The 15,675-nt window shown below is 46.8% G+C and overlaps 1 protein-coding gene across 1 annotated transcript in view; it reads left to right on the plus strand.

Moving 5' to 3' along the window:
• Positions 1–2,015: 2,015 nt before the first annotated feature.
• Positions 2,016–15,675, plus strand: part of IQGAP2 (IQ motif containing GTPase activating protein 2) — a 309,664-nt gene continuing 296,004 nt past the window's right edge. Inside the window, exon 1 of the mRNA XM_019968069.2 lies at positions 2,016–2,350. Coding sequence (XP_019823628.1) covers positions 2,305–2,350 — 46 coding nt within the window. The 5' untranslated portion in view covers positions 2,016–2,304. The remainder of the gene's footprint in view (positions 2,351–15,675) is intronic.

The raw sequence follows: 15,675 nt of genomic DNA on the forward strand, positions 1-15,675 counted from the left end.
AATTCTGTTGCATCATGCTGCTCCCACGCCCTAAAACTTTGAGCTCTCAATTACTTCTCTGATAATATCCAGTCCTCTTATGCCCACCTTCAGTGACCTCTATGATCTGAAACCAGCTTCAAAGTTCCCACCCTCACTCAGCCTCATGTACCACCCCCATTTCCCTTGTTCTTGCCTGTCCTTCAGAAATAGACATTCTGCATCCAACTCTTACCCATTTTTTCAAGGTCCACCTCAAACCATATGTTCAAATGCTATCATCTTCCTTGACCATTCTGGTTTACAGTGATTTTCCTCCCACCTCTAAATACATTAAAAAAAGAAAAAAAAAAGTCCCTCAGTCATGCCTGACTCTTTGTAGCCTGCCAGGTTTGTCTATCCATGTTGATTCTCCAGGTGAGAATACTGGAGTGGGTTGCCATGCTCTCCTCCAGGGGATCTTCCTGATCTAGGGATCAAACCCAGGTCTCCTGCACTGCAGGTGCTGAGCCACCAGCTGCTGCTGCTGCTGCTAAGTCGTTTCAGTTGTGTCCGATCCTGTGCGACCCCATAGACGGAGCCACCAGGGAAACCCTTAAATACATAGACTACCCACTTATTTGGGTCCTAAATCATACACTCATCCTGAAAATTGATAATGTGTGAGTAAGGGCTTAATTGTTAGTACTTAATACATGGAATCATTGAGATGAAATGAACTTGAAATATCCAATTCAGCATGTCCAGAAACACAGGAAATTCCCCTTGAATATGCCCCTGTCTGGCTGAACGCTGACGGAGTGCTGTGCCTCAAAATGTGATTATTTCACCTGTGAACTGCTCTTATAAGAAGGGGCCTCTGCTTTTTAGGGAGAAAGCTCCCACTCAACCCATTCTAACCCGCTGAGAATCTCATGACTCCAGGGGAAAAAAAAGAGAGAAGAGTGGGATAGAATCCCCTTGCTCTTCCATCAGAACACATTCCCCTGAAGCCAACTGAGATCCCTCCTGCTTTTTTTCTACCATCACAGGGCAGCTTGTTAGAAATGCAGATTCATGAGCCCTGTTCCAGACCCAACTGAACTGGAAGCTCTGAGGATGGGGCCCTGGAATCTGAGTTTCCACACGTTTGAGAAGGAACCAGCTGGCCACCCTGATCTTCGCAGACTTAAAAACGCTTAGTGTCACTATGCCACCTTTTCTCCAACAAAATCATCTCTTGTATCTCCACTTAGGTTGTTTTATTTGACCAGCCATCTGGTCAACCCATACATTCCACGTTTGACAAGCACATGAGGTCACCAGTATAGAAGAGTTCCACATGCCTCCAAATCTTTTCACTCCGAGACACACAGAAAAACAGCTCCAGGTGACTGCATTTAAAAAAAAAAAAAAACAAACACTAAAAACCAAACTTTAAAAACTGCCACATGCAGTTTAATTTCCTTAAAAGCTTAGCCGGAAAAGGTTTTTGTGGTGTCGACCCCAGCTGGGCTGGGCCATAGTTCTGTACTTGGGGGAGGGGAGCGGGCCGAAGGTGAGCCCAGGATGGGCTTTTTTTGTGGTTTTGAGTGGTTGCTCGGGGAGTGTTTATCTTTTCCCTCCAACAGACACACACTCTCAGTTTCTGGTCATGAAAGGGGAACCCTGTATTTTATAGAAAAGGAGTCACAGAAACAACGTTTGCAGCGAAAAAAAAAAAAAAGTCAAGGCGCAATCTCCCCAGAGGAAAAGGAACCACGCTGTTTGTCCCTCTGTAACTGAGCAACACCCCGGACGGCTGGGGCTGGCTGTATCTTCTGCGGTTTTTCTTGCTCTTTTCCGCGGAGGTTCACTTCCACCCTCTTAACGCTCCACAAGTGAAAAAGCAGGCGGGGCGGCCGCGGGCCCCAGCTGCAGGGGATCCCGGCCCAGGAGCAGCGCAGCCCCCTCCTCCAAGCCCGGGGGCCGGACGGGGGCGGGTCCAGGCGCCCGGGCGCTGCGCCCCGCGGGCGGTAGAGGTCGCTGCGCGGCGGCGCGCGCTCTCAGCGCGGTGGATAACGGGGTCGGGCTGGAGGGAGAAAGGAAACCTGCCCGGGAGGCGGCGGCGGCGGCCCAGAGCGAGCGAGGGAAGAGAGTTCACTTTTGCCCGGGTGTCAGCGCGCGGCGGCGGCTGCGGGCGCTGACGAGGGCGCACCGAGCCAGCCGGGCGCCTATCTCGGGCGGCCAGGCGGGCACAGCGAGAAGCCGGATACGAGCGCGCCGGCGGGGCGCGGAGCGGCGAGCCTGGCCAGCGAGGGGAGCCGCGGGGGGCGCGCCCCGGGCGGGCCCCCAGAGCCTCGCAGGATGCCCCACGAGGACCAGCCGTCCCTGCAGAGACCTCGCTATGGCTGTAAGTCCTCTGGGCGCGCGGGGATCCGCTGACTTTGGGGGGCTTTCTCCCCGAAGGAAGGCTTAGAAGCCGGGGGAGCCGAGTGCGCGCCGCAGAGGAACAGGGGGGCAGCGGCTGGGTGGCTGGCAAAGTTGGGAGTTGGAGTTGCAAAGGCTGGTGAGCGGCGTCCTCCGGCTCTCCCCACAGTCATAATACCCAGCTGGCACCCCAGTCCCTCCCCCCTGCACACTCCACCGTGGCGCGAGGCAGAACTGGGTCTGCGCCCTGAAACACACCGAGTTGGGGGTTTAGGGGTATCAGGTGAGGATCCCGCGGAGCTCCCAGCCATTGCTGGCTCGGGCCAGGGGGTGGCGTTAGGGACCCGATTCTTCCAACTCAGAAGGGGAGGAAAGTTTGCTTGTTGTGGCTACAGGTGGGCTCCGTTAGTAGTGTGCCCGCGCATCCTGCTAGTGGCAGCGTCAGCGTTCCTGGAAGGCCTGGCATCTCCTTCTACGGCGGCTCCCTAGAGCTTCACCTGGGCCGCCGGAGCTGGGAGTCCTTTCCTGCTGCAGCTTAAAGCTGCACCTCCGGTCCATTCCTCCCACCCCGCCTTCCGTCCCCCGCCTCCCCTGGGCCCTGCGGGGACTGTGCGGCGCGCGGGAGGATTGCAGCGCCGACAGGACCAGGACGCGGCGCTGGGCTCCCTGGGATCCGGTTGGAGCCGCGTGACTTGAATGAGACCCTGTCGATTACCCCGCCAGGGGCTACCGTCAGAAGGACGTTGCTTTGGCTGATCGTTCAGTGGATAGAGCCAGATTAGATCCAACCACGTGGCTTCATGTGCAGAGTTCAGAGTCTTTACCAAACATGTGCCAGGAAGTATTTCCTTTAAAACAAACAGAAAGTTGGCGCGTTCCCTCTTTCTCAACAAGGTTGGTGAACCCATGGTCGCGGATCACAGGTTAATCTTTTGCCCGGGCTGGCCTTGGTGGCAGGGGTAGCAGGTTTGGGTTAAGGTGGTGATTCCTGCTGCAAGGTTACCTTTTGTGGTTCTGACTTGTCGTGAGGGCCACAGGCTTGCCTCATAAAAAGGGAGTAGTCGGCCTGCTTACCCTGGCTTCTCTCCTCTGGGGCCTTGGAAGGGAACATCAGAGATGAGTTTTCCCAGGTGACCTTTCCTGTGTCAGCCAGTGAGGAGTCAGCTGCGGCCTCTGGCCTCTAGGGAGATGCATTTAACACTTAACCCCAGGCCTGCCCTCTGCAGCCTGAGTTTGCACTTTGCTAAACCACTCAGAGGGCAGAGTTCCTTGAGCTGGGATGTGTTCATCCAGAGGATGTCAGCCATTCATCAGATTGGTGAAAGTCCTGGATACATCAAGCTCCCAGAGTGTCTGGCAGCTTCATTGTGTCAAATTATAAGATGATCACAATGTGTGGAAACTAGGCGAGTATGCATTGAAAAAGGGGTTTTGATGTCATATCTTAAACCATGATCTGTTCGGTGTTGTGCCTTGCTAGTTGAGTGTGCTGGGCAAACGTACAAGAACGCAGTGCGTTAATGCTGCATTTCCACCCATTTCCCTACATGAGCATCTGTGATGACACTTGGTTTTCATTCAACGCACCTGCGGTTTTAGAGTGCTCCTAGACTTGGCTGTCAAGTAGGTTGAGATCCTGTAAGTGTGAAGAGCATTCTGTGTAGCCACTTGCTTTGGAAATCCTCGTCTAACTTTACTTAGGAGCTTGATGTAATGAGTGGTGTACCATCTATTTGGAATCCCCCCCGGAAGGCATTCTTTGGTCACATGACATAGTAAAAAATGGAAAGTAGTTGCCAATTTCCAGACTTTATGACCGCCCTGAACTCTTAAGGCTTTAACACAATAGCCTATTATGTCCTTAAAATGAACACTTCTATGAGTTTGATACCAGATTCATAAATGGTGTATGTTCATGGATTCTTTTTATTGCATTAAATATCATTATTTTGTTTAAAAGGTACAACATCAGCTGAATGAAACCTCAGATCAACAGCTACACTTAGAGATCTCCTGAACTAAACGGCACTGTTTGAGTTGAGTGTCTTGTTAGAGGAGGTCACTTGCTGTTACCACCATTTTCCTGCAAGTAGGTCTAGAGCTGAAGGTGGTATGTGTATAATGTGTCTGCCTGCTCAGTCGTGCCCTACTCTTTGCGACCCCGTGGGCTGTAACCTGCCAGGCTCCTCTATCCATGGGATTCTCCAGGCAAGAATACTGGAGGGGGTTGCCATTTCCTCCTCCAGGGGATCTTCCTGACCCAGGGATCAAAGCCGAGTCTTTTGTGTCTCCAGCATTGGCAGGCAGATTCTTTACCACGGTGCCACTGGGGAAGATTTGTATCATACACATCGTATATTTCAGACGTTCTCTTTCATGGAGAAGTTAGAAAAGCAAACAGGCTTTTCTATTTTGTGTGAGGACAAATACCACTTAGAGACCACAGCCTGAATGCTTTTGACACGCAAGGTGTAACTCACAGGGAGCTTACTGTGTTGCTATGTTCCTTCATTCAGGATAGTCCGTGTACTTACTCCAACGATACTAGTGCTGGTCAGATACTATTTGGGGCTATACTTTTGGGTTTTCCCCTCATCAGATGCAGACTGAAGGAAGTAATTGTTCAAACTGGGGGATGGGCGATCACAAAGCAGTGAAATAGTTTTCCTAGTGGACAGATGGAAAAACGACTTCACAAATATATGTATGTATATATTTTTATTAAATACAGTTAATTTATAATACGTTAATTTCTGCTGTACAGCAAAGTGATTTAGTTATATATATACATTCTTTTACCCACTCCAGTGTTCTTGCCTGGAGAATCCCAGAGACGGGGAAGCCTGGTGGGCTGCTGTCTATGGGGTCGCACAGAGTCGGACACGACTGAAGCGACTTAGCAGCGGCATACATTCTTTTTTGTGTTCCTTTTCATCATGGCTTATCACAGGATATTGAATATAGTTCCCTGTGCTTTACAGCCTTGTTTATCCATATATATATAATAATTTGCATCTGCTAATCCTAAACTCTCACTCCATCCCTCCCCCACCCTCCCTTCCCCTTGGCAACCACAAGTCTGTTCTGTCTGTCCTCACAAATATTTTTAGTCATAGCATCATTTATATAAAATGATGCAAGATCTAAATTCTTATATGTGTGAGGATGTTCATAGTTTATTTTAAAAATGATGTCTAGTGGAATACACCTTAGTGTTAATAGATACTACCTAATCAACTATCCATGCAAAAGGGGACGGCATAATGTATTAGAATATACGGTTTCTGGCTTTCTGGGCCTTCTGTCAACACAGGACTGAAAATAGTGCTTTGGGCTTTTCACAGAAAGAACAGAGGAGAATACAGGATTGTATTTGCTGTGTTGTGTTATACGGCAGTGCTTTTTCTTGTTTGTGGGTTTGGTGAGTTATGGGTTCAATGAAACCTCGAACTATACCAAGCCGGGTTCATCCCCAACATTTAAAGATAAGCAGACTCCCTATTGGGATATATATATTCTCAATATATACATCCTATATATATTGTAGTAATTTAAATTCCAGTGCTGCATATTCCTAGTAAAACATATTTGAGACTGGTCTTTAAAAACAGCTCTTTGGTAGTTTGAATTAAGCTGTTATATTTGTTTTAGATCTGGGCTGATGTTCTGCCATTTCTCCTCCCCTTGAATTGACATTTATTTCAGTAATTCTTGTACAAAGTAAATTAACTCAGTTCAGGGCTGTTATGATGTCTCTCTTCTCTACCAGGCTGAGGGTCTGTGAAATACCACATCGTGTGTTGTTCTTGAGGGATTTCTCAATGAGTTCTTCTTCAAGGTTCCCTTCTCAGATTTCTGACATGAGAGATTGCTAAAGTGTTCCTGATTTGCACATTGGCGCACTGAATTAAAACTAAATAGGCTTCTATTTGATCCTTGCTTCTTCCACATTGGCCACTTCCTTTGGCAACCTATGAAGTTATTTTTTGAGATGTTGTTTAGTTGCTAAGTCATGTCCAGCTCTTTTGCAGCCCCTTGGATGTAGCCCACCAGGCTCCTCTGTCCATGGGATTTCCCAGGCAGGAATACTGAAGTGGGCTGCCATTTCCTTCTCCAGGGAATCTTCTTGACTCAGGGATAGAAGCTGAGTCTCCTACATTGGCAGGAGGATTCTTTACCACTGAACTACCAGGGAAGCCCTTTAAGACGTTACTACAGAACTAAACTGGAGTATTAGCTCCCTAACACAATTCTGTAGAGGTGATGTGGAAACGAGAAGGGCGAAGCCGCTATACTAATTCAGACGTGAGTAGAACATTACAACCAGAGAGTCTTTCTACAGTCAAAACTAAATTTAAGTGGAACTTATGCTTAGATAATGATTTGCAGATAACTTTCATGCTCTTGTAACAAACTATGATGTATTTGCTGGACACGCTGCCACCATGATCTGTCAAAAGTTTTCTTCCAGTTATTTGACAGTTTAAAAGACCAGCCATAGCAGAGAGGGGTCTTGTGACTAAGATGATTTTGCTCATCACTGATGATCCAGTCAAAGTTTAAGTGCCTCGTGTGGGTCAGTAATCAATGTATCTGTGCCAGGAACTGTGGTTTTCTACCCTCTGCAAAATCATGAGAAATGTTGTAAATGATCAGTGTTTCACTCTTTGCTTCTCTTAAAGAAGTGTAACATAAGCCCAGCATGGGTGTGTTTGTGTGTGTGTTGCAGGAGAAGGTTCTGGCTGGTACTTTTAGTGTCTGATGCTCTTGTCCGCATGATGAGATTTCCAAATCACCTGGTGACTGGTGTGTTTCGGTGGTCGGCACTACTAAGCTTCTTATTGCTTTCCCAGTACTAGAAAGTTAAGTTCTGAACTATTAATCTCAGGTGTATAAAACAGGATTGAATACACCTGTGTTTAAGGAGTTCCCTGGTGGCTCACATGGTAAAGCGTCTGTCTATAATGCGGGAGACCCAGCTTTGATCCCTGGGTCGAGAAGATCCCCTGGAGAAGGAAATGGCAATCCACTCCAGTACCATTGCCTGGAAAATCCCATGGACAGAGGGGCCTGGTAGGCTACAGTCCATGGGGTCTCAAAGAGTCGGACAGGATGGAGCGACTTCACTTTCACTTTTGGGCAGCTTGGTTCTAACAGTCTGTCTGTGTTTTTCTTCGAAGATGGAGGAGGGGTGTATGCACTGTTGCCCTGAGATGCAGTCTGTAATAGACAAAAAAATGAAGTTCCTCCTACATGCACTAATGTGGTTAAGCTTTTCAGAAGGTGCTTTCAGGTCACCAGCTAAAGTGTTCTTTTAGTATGCTTTTAACTTTAATCACATATGTCCTCAGCCCCAGTGACTTGTTTGGGAGCATTTAAGCTCGTAATACCCAGTTTGTTGGAGAACTTAGCATTGTTTCAGGCGTTAGCGAACCCCTTTTTTCTCAAAGGAACCATTAGTTTGCTTTTGCCCCTCACCTTCCCACGGTATAAGCTTTTCAACAGCTCATTTTCTTTACAAGGCTAGTGTACAAGCAAATCTGGTGCCTACCAAGTCTACATGGCAACCAAAGACAAACAAAGGCTATTCGACTTCTGATCTGAGTTGGGTAAGCCCTACAGGGTAGGCACGCCAGCACCTGGTGTGGAGTTGAAGTTGGTGGAGTTACCAAGTGCTTGTGTGCTTCGTGTGCCATTGTTAGCATTCCTTGTTATTACCTCCGAGAGGACCAGTGGTTTTCCCTAAGCCGAAGCCCATGACACTGTCTCAAAACCGCACAGCTACCCGTGACAGGGGGTAGGGGTGCGGGGGTTGGAAGCTGATGCTTCCAGACCCGTCCGTCTTTCTCACCAGCTGCTGCCAATTTGCCTTCTCTGACTCGTCCAAGGACGTGTCCTTCCTTCTTTCTGTCTGTTTCAGGTGTTTGTCCTGATTTTATCAAACTGCAGAAACCTGTGACCATTTGGATAGTGTGCTCTTTTAAAAGTACTCTTTTAAAAGGTGGGCAGGATTCTCTCAAGTTTATTTTACTCTTTAACTGCCCTCCCCCCACCCCCCCAAGGAAAAGCATCAAAGAATACATGGGCTTTTTATAGAGTATATCCTGGCTTCATCCAACCAATTTATGTATATGTAGAGACATGCCATCTCATCGTGAGGCACTGAAATGAAAGAAAGGCTTTTCCGTAATATAATGGTATGCTCCAGTGATTCCAAATAGGATAATTTGTAAAACACTTTATTACATGTTCTGTGTTAGTCGCTCAGTCGTGTCCGACTCTTTGCAACCCCATGGACTGTGGCCTGCCAGGCTACTGGCCATGCGTTAAAGTCTAGGGTTGATGAGAAATCAGACAGAGGTTTGTAGTGGGTTGACTAACCAGTGAGCTAGTGCTGTTTCACTTTACCATTCCATTCTGTTTTTCTCCCTTAAAAGGCAGAACAATGTCAGTGAAGTGGCACAAGGTTTGGTATTGAGTAGATGTGAGTTTAAATCCTGACTTGGCCCTTAACTGCCTGAATAGCCTTGGGGTTTTCTCCTATACCTTGAAGGATGATGTTTTGCATTCCTGTGACAGTGGCCAATGTTCCTGGCAGTACAGTTCAGTTCAGTCGCTCAGTCGTGTCTGACTCTTTGCAACCCCATGGACTGCAGCATGTCAGGCTTCCTTGCCCATCACCAACTCCCAAAGCTTGCTCAAACTCATGTCCATTGAGTCGGTGATGCCATCCAACCATCTCATCCCCTGTCGTCCCCTTCTCCTCCCGCCTTCAGTCTTTCCCAGCATCAGGGTCTTTTCCAGTGAGTCCGCTCTTCGCATCAGGTGGCCAAAGTACTGGAGTTTCAGCATCAGTCCTTCCAGTGAATATTCAGGACTGATCTCCTTTAGGATGGACTGGTTGGATCTCCTTGCAGTCCAAGGGACTCGCAAGAGTGTGCAGTCTGGCACATAGTGCTAAACACACAGTGGTGATTTCAATAATCGAGTATCTGACACGCACAACACCCTGGGGATGAAGGAAAATGGTTACAGCCTTACACTTTATAAGACAGTCTGGAAGTTCAAGAGTAATGCCTCTACTTTTATTGGTGTGCTTCCAAGTTCCGTGGAAGCGAAGACACAAGTGACGGATTTGGATGGGGAAATGGGGTGCCTCATGAAGGTTGTGACCACAGCCTTGAGGGAGGTCAGGAAGGAAAATGGAAAGGCATTCCAGTGGGCCTGTTGCGTGGCTGTTTGGTGGGGTTGATGTTTAGGTGGTGTGGGTAGGTCCTGTGGAGGGAGGGGTAGCCAGAGGGGAACTTATCATGGAAGCCTTTATTTGTAGGCAACAAAAGACAGTTAGTGCTGTCTTGAGGAGAGCAGCTTAATCTAGTCTCTCCCTGAAGAATCTTTTTGTTCTTTGAGAGTTTCCATTAGGTTTTATGGGCAGGTGACCTGGTGAAGTGGGGGATGGTGTGAATGTGGGTGTGGTTGGAACGCACAGGGCCTGGAGCAGCAAGAGGGTGGGTGAAGTTTGGGTGTGTGTGTGTTTGCGTATGTGTTGGGGGGGTGCCCTATCTCTCGTTGCTCAGAGGCCCCTTTATCGCGCTCCTGTTTATACCGGTCAGGTTTGTCTTATAGTTTCACTTAGGATACGATGGACGTAAATCCTGATGACGGCTCTGGAACGGGTGGCATCCAGCGAACCCAAAGAGAGGTAGATCTGGAGCCTCGCTGGTGCCCAGGAGATTCCAGCCAGGTAGACAGCTAACTCTAAGCCATTTCAGAAGGCAGATTCTCTAAATTCTCTGAAAACAGGTGTTGTTTTTTAAAGAGAATGTAGTTATAGCCAGGCAAGGACCTTGACAACCAGACTATCTAGGGGGTAGGGCTTCTTCCACCTCTCCCCAATTTATACAACTCATCCTCCCATGACTTAACGATAATTTTTCTTATCAAATTTCACTGGAGATTTAGGGCATCCACAAGATGAACATCTCAGTTTGAAAGTGGCAAATACCGTGTTTCCAGTTCATGAGCAGGCCCTCCCGTTTGACACCGCTCTCCCTGGACTCTCGCTTAGTTTTACAGTCATGGGTTGTGTGTGGCCCTTCTTTCCAAGGTGCCCAAAGGCACTGACAGCTATTTCTGCGGTCAGTGCAGTGGTTTTCCTGCCGTGGCTGCAGAGCATCCCCTGAGAACCTGAGGGAAAGGTGAAGTCCCTTCCCCACCCAGACCTTCTAAGTCGTTTTCCAGAAGCCCTCCAGGCACTCCTGATGTAACTCCTGACGCACTGGTGCTCCAGTGCAAGGGTGAAAAAGCATTCCTAATACACAGATTACCCTTTCCACAGGGCTGGCAGGTTTTTGTCAAGTAAGTAAAAACACATGAGCACGTTACTGAATGCTTTGTTTACAGTATTCCTTGAGTGTTTGATTTTGAGCACACACAAGCACCGCATACAAACCCTGGCATTGATTTCTGTCCAGGTTTGTGTTTACTGTATAGGATCTGTTTCAGTGTGGCTTTAAGGTTGCTTTTCTCCCTTCTGGGAAACAAATGTGATTTAGATGATAAAGTCCCAAATCTCCACTGACTAGGGATTAAGTGACGTCAACTCCCCAGAGATGCCTAAGGGTAGGTGGTGCTCTCTGGAGCCGTGGGGAAGGCTGAGTGAGCTGGATAACCTGTTTGTGTAATAAGGAAGGTCTCAGCCCTGGCCATTCTGGACTGCAGTCCTTGTAGGTGTGGGTGGGGCTGGACAGTAAGGGTTGGAAGATGTCTTCTTGTTCTGTTTTTTTTCCCCCCCTCCAGGACAACTTAAAAGTGTTTTTCATTCATTCCCAACTTTGAGATCAGTTGAGTATGTTAGCAGAGATACTGTTTGATAGGAATTAGTTCATTCAGACCATGCCCCCATTACAGGAAACTATTGGTCTGGGTTTTTTTTGCTCTTGATTAAACATAGGACAGTCCTCTGATTTTTTGCTTAGGATCCCCAAAGAGGACGACTTTTAATTGTTCGTCTTTTCCTGTTCCTCCTGAATCTCTAAAGAAAGACGTTTTTATGTCTTTTTTTTTTTTTGCAAATTAAGGTATATTTGTTGTTGCTCAGTCACTAAGTCGTGTCTGACTCTCTGTGACCTCATGGGCTGCAGCATGTCAGGCTCCTCTGCCCTCTGCTATCTCCCCAAGGTTGTTCAATTTCATGCCCATTGAGTCGGTGGTGCTGTCCCACCATCTCATCCTCTGCTGCCCCCTGCCCCTTTTGCCTTCAACCTTTTTAAGGTAGAATAGTTCCCAATAATTTCACTTCACTTCTCTTATTTTATTGCCTGATTGTGAACTCAGTCTTACGTAATGTTAAGGCAATTCCTTAGTCGTCTTCTTATAAATGGACTTGATTTGCATGTTATTGAAGCAGCAGATCTTTGAAATACTTAAGTAATGCTTAGGTTTAGTACCTAACTGGTAACCTGGAATCCTGGTACCTAGGAAGACACTCAGACTATATTTGCTGTTATTACAGGTTTTGCTTTAAAGTGTCAGCATTGCATTGCTGGTCTGAATGAGGAACTTGTTTCTATTATCTTTAGTTCAATTAAAGGTAATCTCAAGAATTTGACTGCCAGGCAAGTATTTAATGTTGAGTTTAGACTTGCCTTCACCCTCTGTGGAACCTAGGCAAGCTACTTTAATTTCTCTGTGCCTCCGTTTCCTGTCCTGTAAAGTGCCGATGGGAAAGTGTGTGCTCAGAGGGTTAAATGATTTAATGCTCTTTCAGAATGTGTCTCCATGGCATCAGCACTTGAATGTCAGGGGAGGGGTATCGCCCTCATCTCTGCTGCCTCTTGCCTGCCTTCCCACCTCATTGCCCTCATCTCAAGTTAACAGAAAATGGATTTAAAATCTTGGCTCCACACACATTTTTAAAAATTTACATATAATTAATGCTATAAACATCCTGTGCTTTCTTGAATGTATAAACTCACGGGAAATAATTATCTCTGTGGAGGCGGAGTTGGTCTGTCAATTTGGAGACCAAATTCTTCTTCGTGTATACTAAAGACAAGCAAAAGCAAACCTAACATGCTCTATTGTTGAATGTTACCAAATAAGGTTGGATGCTGGGTTGGATTTTTGCACTGCATTTTTTTGTCATCTTAAAAGTGGTTGTGGAATTGTCACTAGCATACCGGAGTGAGGGATTGTCGCTCTGCAGTTACTCGGCATCCTGCTATCCCCTTCAGGGTTATGTTGATCGTTGCTGTGGGTTGGAGAGCCCAAACGTTCGTGACAGTATTGAGATGGGAAGGAACTGCTTGAAATAGTGTTAATCTTTATGCCTAATTCACATCGTGGAATCTGACTTCAATGAGAGGGTCCTCCAACCTTCTGGTCTACCTAGTGCTGTGGGGATTTAGAAGAGGGGTTGAGGAAGAGGAGGAGGAAGTATGCTGGTTCATTAGACATCCCTTAGGCCTTACTGCCTCTAGAAGGGTAATGAAGCTTTAGATTCATGGGCCTAAAGTTGAGGTGAAGCTCAGCCTATGGGCATAACTGGGATGCTGGAGGCCTTGGATGTAGAAAATCTTGGCTGCTTCTTGTGTGGCCCCACAGTCAGATTACTCGTTCATTCTGCCTTCCCTGCTTTCTTCTACCAGTTTTTGTGTTTTTTCCCCCATACCAATGTTTCCTATTGACCCTTCTGTATTAGAATTAGCCAGACTTGACTGCTTCCTCCCTGGGTCCTTGGTATGTCCATCACTTCCACATTCTTTGCCTCGGCCCGGGGCTGGCCAGGCAGGCTTCACAAGGTTGGGGTAATAAGTCAGTCACATCATCAGTGTCATGGAATATGAATTCTCCTTTCACCCACTCCCTAAACTCTGCTCCCCTCCCCATATCAAATCCAAAGCCTTGCTCATACTGAACTCTTAGAAAGTTTTTCTGAGAAATGATCATTACACAGCCGATACCAGTAGGCTCTTGGTTTTGTTCTGTATCTACTAATGAGTTTTATTTTCCAAAGGAGAAAATATTTAAAGAGAATGTATAAAGAGACAGTCACCTGTTCACAAGAACCAGGGACATAAGAACCCTTTCCTTGCTTTGGCATTGCTTCTGGGGACAGTTTCAGAGTTCTCCTCCGTTCTGCAATAGAATATATGGTGTTGTCAGTCTGAATCAGCCTGCAGTTGGGAGGATTGTGCTTATGTGTTATCCTTCAAAGTAGGCTCCGATTGTGACTCTTCACATTTGACTAGTGACCTTTGAGAAAGAAATGGAGCTTATAGTGTGCTTCTCTGTAGTAGTTTTGAAATCTCTGCAAATGTGCACCTTTGATCTGTTGAGTAGGACAAACAAGACCCAGCAACCAAACAGGAAGACGGACTTAACCTGTGTACTCGTGAATACCTCTGGAAGGTTATGCAAACATGTTTTTAGAGGTTGCCTTTGGGGAGAGAAACTGAGGGCAAGGGTGAAAATGAGAATGGCAACCCACTCCAGTACTCTTGCCTGGAGAATTCCATATGGACAGAGGAGCCTGGTGGGCTACAGTCCATGGGGTCGCAAAGAGTCAGACACAACCGAGCAGCTAACACTACACTATGGGAAGAGTGGAAGGCAGGGCCGCTGGGATCATTTGGGACAGAAGAAATCTCCCAGGGCCGCTCAGTATCAACAGTGGGGCACCCTCTTAGGTTAATTGCACATCTTTTGATTGTTGTACATGCTGTATCACATCTCAGTTGAGAGCTCATCTAATTCCTAGTTGTCAACCTCACTGCCCATTATAATCTCTAGGGGAGCTTCACAAAGAAAACACTCTTTCTCTGAATCCTGTGCCCTAGATATTCTGTTTGTTTTGGGGTAGAGCAGTGGCATAGATATTTTTATTTAAAAAATCTTTGAACCCTCAAAACCACAAAGAACAATGTTTTGAAAGTCCATCTCTTTCCCGTGGCTTCACCAGCTATCCACGTCTTGCCGCACTATTGCATCTGCAGTCTGACAGCATAGCCCTAAATACCTCACCCCATCACAGGCCAACAACAAGAATATTCTCTTCCACAGCCCCCTCCTCAGTACCACCAGTACCATGCCTTCAAGTCCACCATCCACTTTTAAATTCTACATGAAGATTTTCCTCAACTGAACTTAATAGCCTTTTTTGGGGGGGTGGGTGGGGTGGGGAGGATCCAGGGTCTGGTCAAGTTTCTCATGTTTGTTTCCTTTGGCTGTGATCCCCGCACCCTGTCTGTCCCCCAGCCTTGCCCATGCTGGCACTGTGCTGTTCCCTATCACTTCAGTGACGTTGAATCCCCTAAGAAGCACAGGCGCATTTCCTGGCATGAATGCCTCCTGAGTATCAGTGTTGCCCCCCAGTACATCAGAGGCCCACTGTGTCCACCCTCTTACTCCTGGTGATGAACAGATATTTTGAAAGATCTCCACAGGAGGTTTCAGGGTGCAACCAAGATTTGAAATTCATTTAATTAATACCCCTTTCTGTGTCTGTGCATTTGCCATAAAATACACTAGTTAAAGTTTACTATTTTTAAGTGTAAATTCAGTGGTATTAAGTGTATTCACATTTTTGAGTAACCATCACCAAAACTTTGTCATCTTCTCAAGCCGACACTCTGTCCCCATTAAACAGTAACTCCCTCATCCCGCCTCCTCCCGCTGCCTGGAGCTCCTCTCTCTCTCTCTCTGGTTTTGACTACCCTGGATACTCCATATAAGTGGAATCATACAGTCTGTTTCCTTTTGCAGCTGGCTTGTTTCACTTTGCTCGGTGTCCTCAAGATTCATCCAAGTTGTACCATGTATTAGAATTTCCTTCCTTTTTAAGGCTGAACAATATTCCATTGTACATGGGCAACTGAGTGGTTTCCACCTTTTGGCTATTGTGAATGATGCTGCCATGAACATAGGTGTACAAGTATCTGTTTGAGTCCGGCTTTCATGTCTTTTGTGTGTATACCCAGAAATGGGATTGCTGGAACATGTGGTACTTCTATGTTTAAATTTTTTGGGAACTGCCCCACATCTCTCACTTTTCAGTTAAGTGAATTGAGGAAGCCTCAGCAGGGTCACGTATCTTCAAGTTCAAGGGAGAGCTCGGTGAGAATTCAGGCCTCTAGGCTCCTGTTCAGATCACCACCACAAGGGCATGATTGGGTCCTTGTATTCTTCATAGGGGATAAAGACCAGGTCTGGCTGGGGCAAGATTTATTTCTTTGCAAGCGCAAGTGGAATGCAGGACAACGGTTCACATGTAGTATTTCATTTACATTATGTCTAACTTTTAAGAGA

This window comes from Bos indicus, chromosome 10 (genome assembly GCF_029378745.1).
Source record: "Bos indicus isolate NIAB-ARS_2022 breed Sahiwal x Tharparkar chromosome 10, NIAB-ARS_B.indTharparkar_mat_pri_1.0, whole genome shotgun sequence".
NCBI lineage: Eukaryota > Metazoa > Chordata > Mammalia > Artiodactyla > Bovidae > Bos > Bos indicus.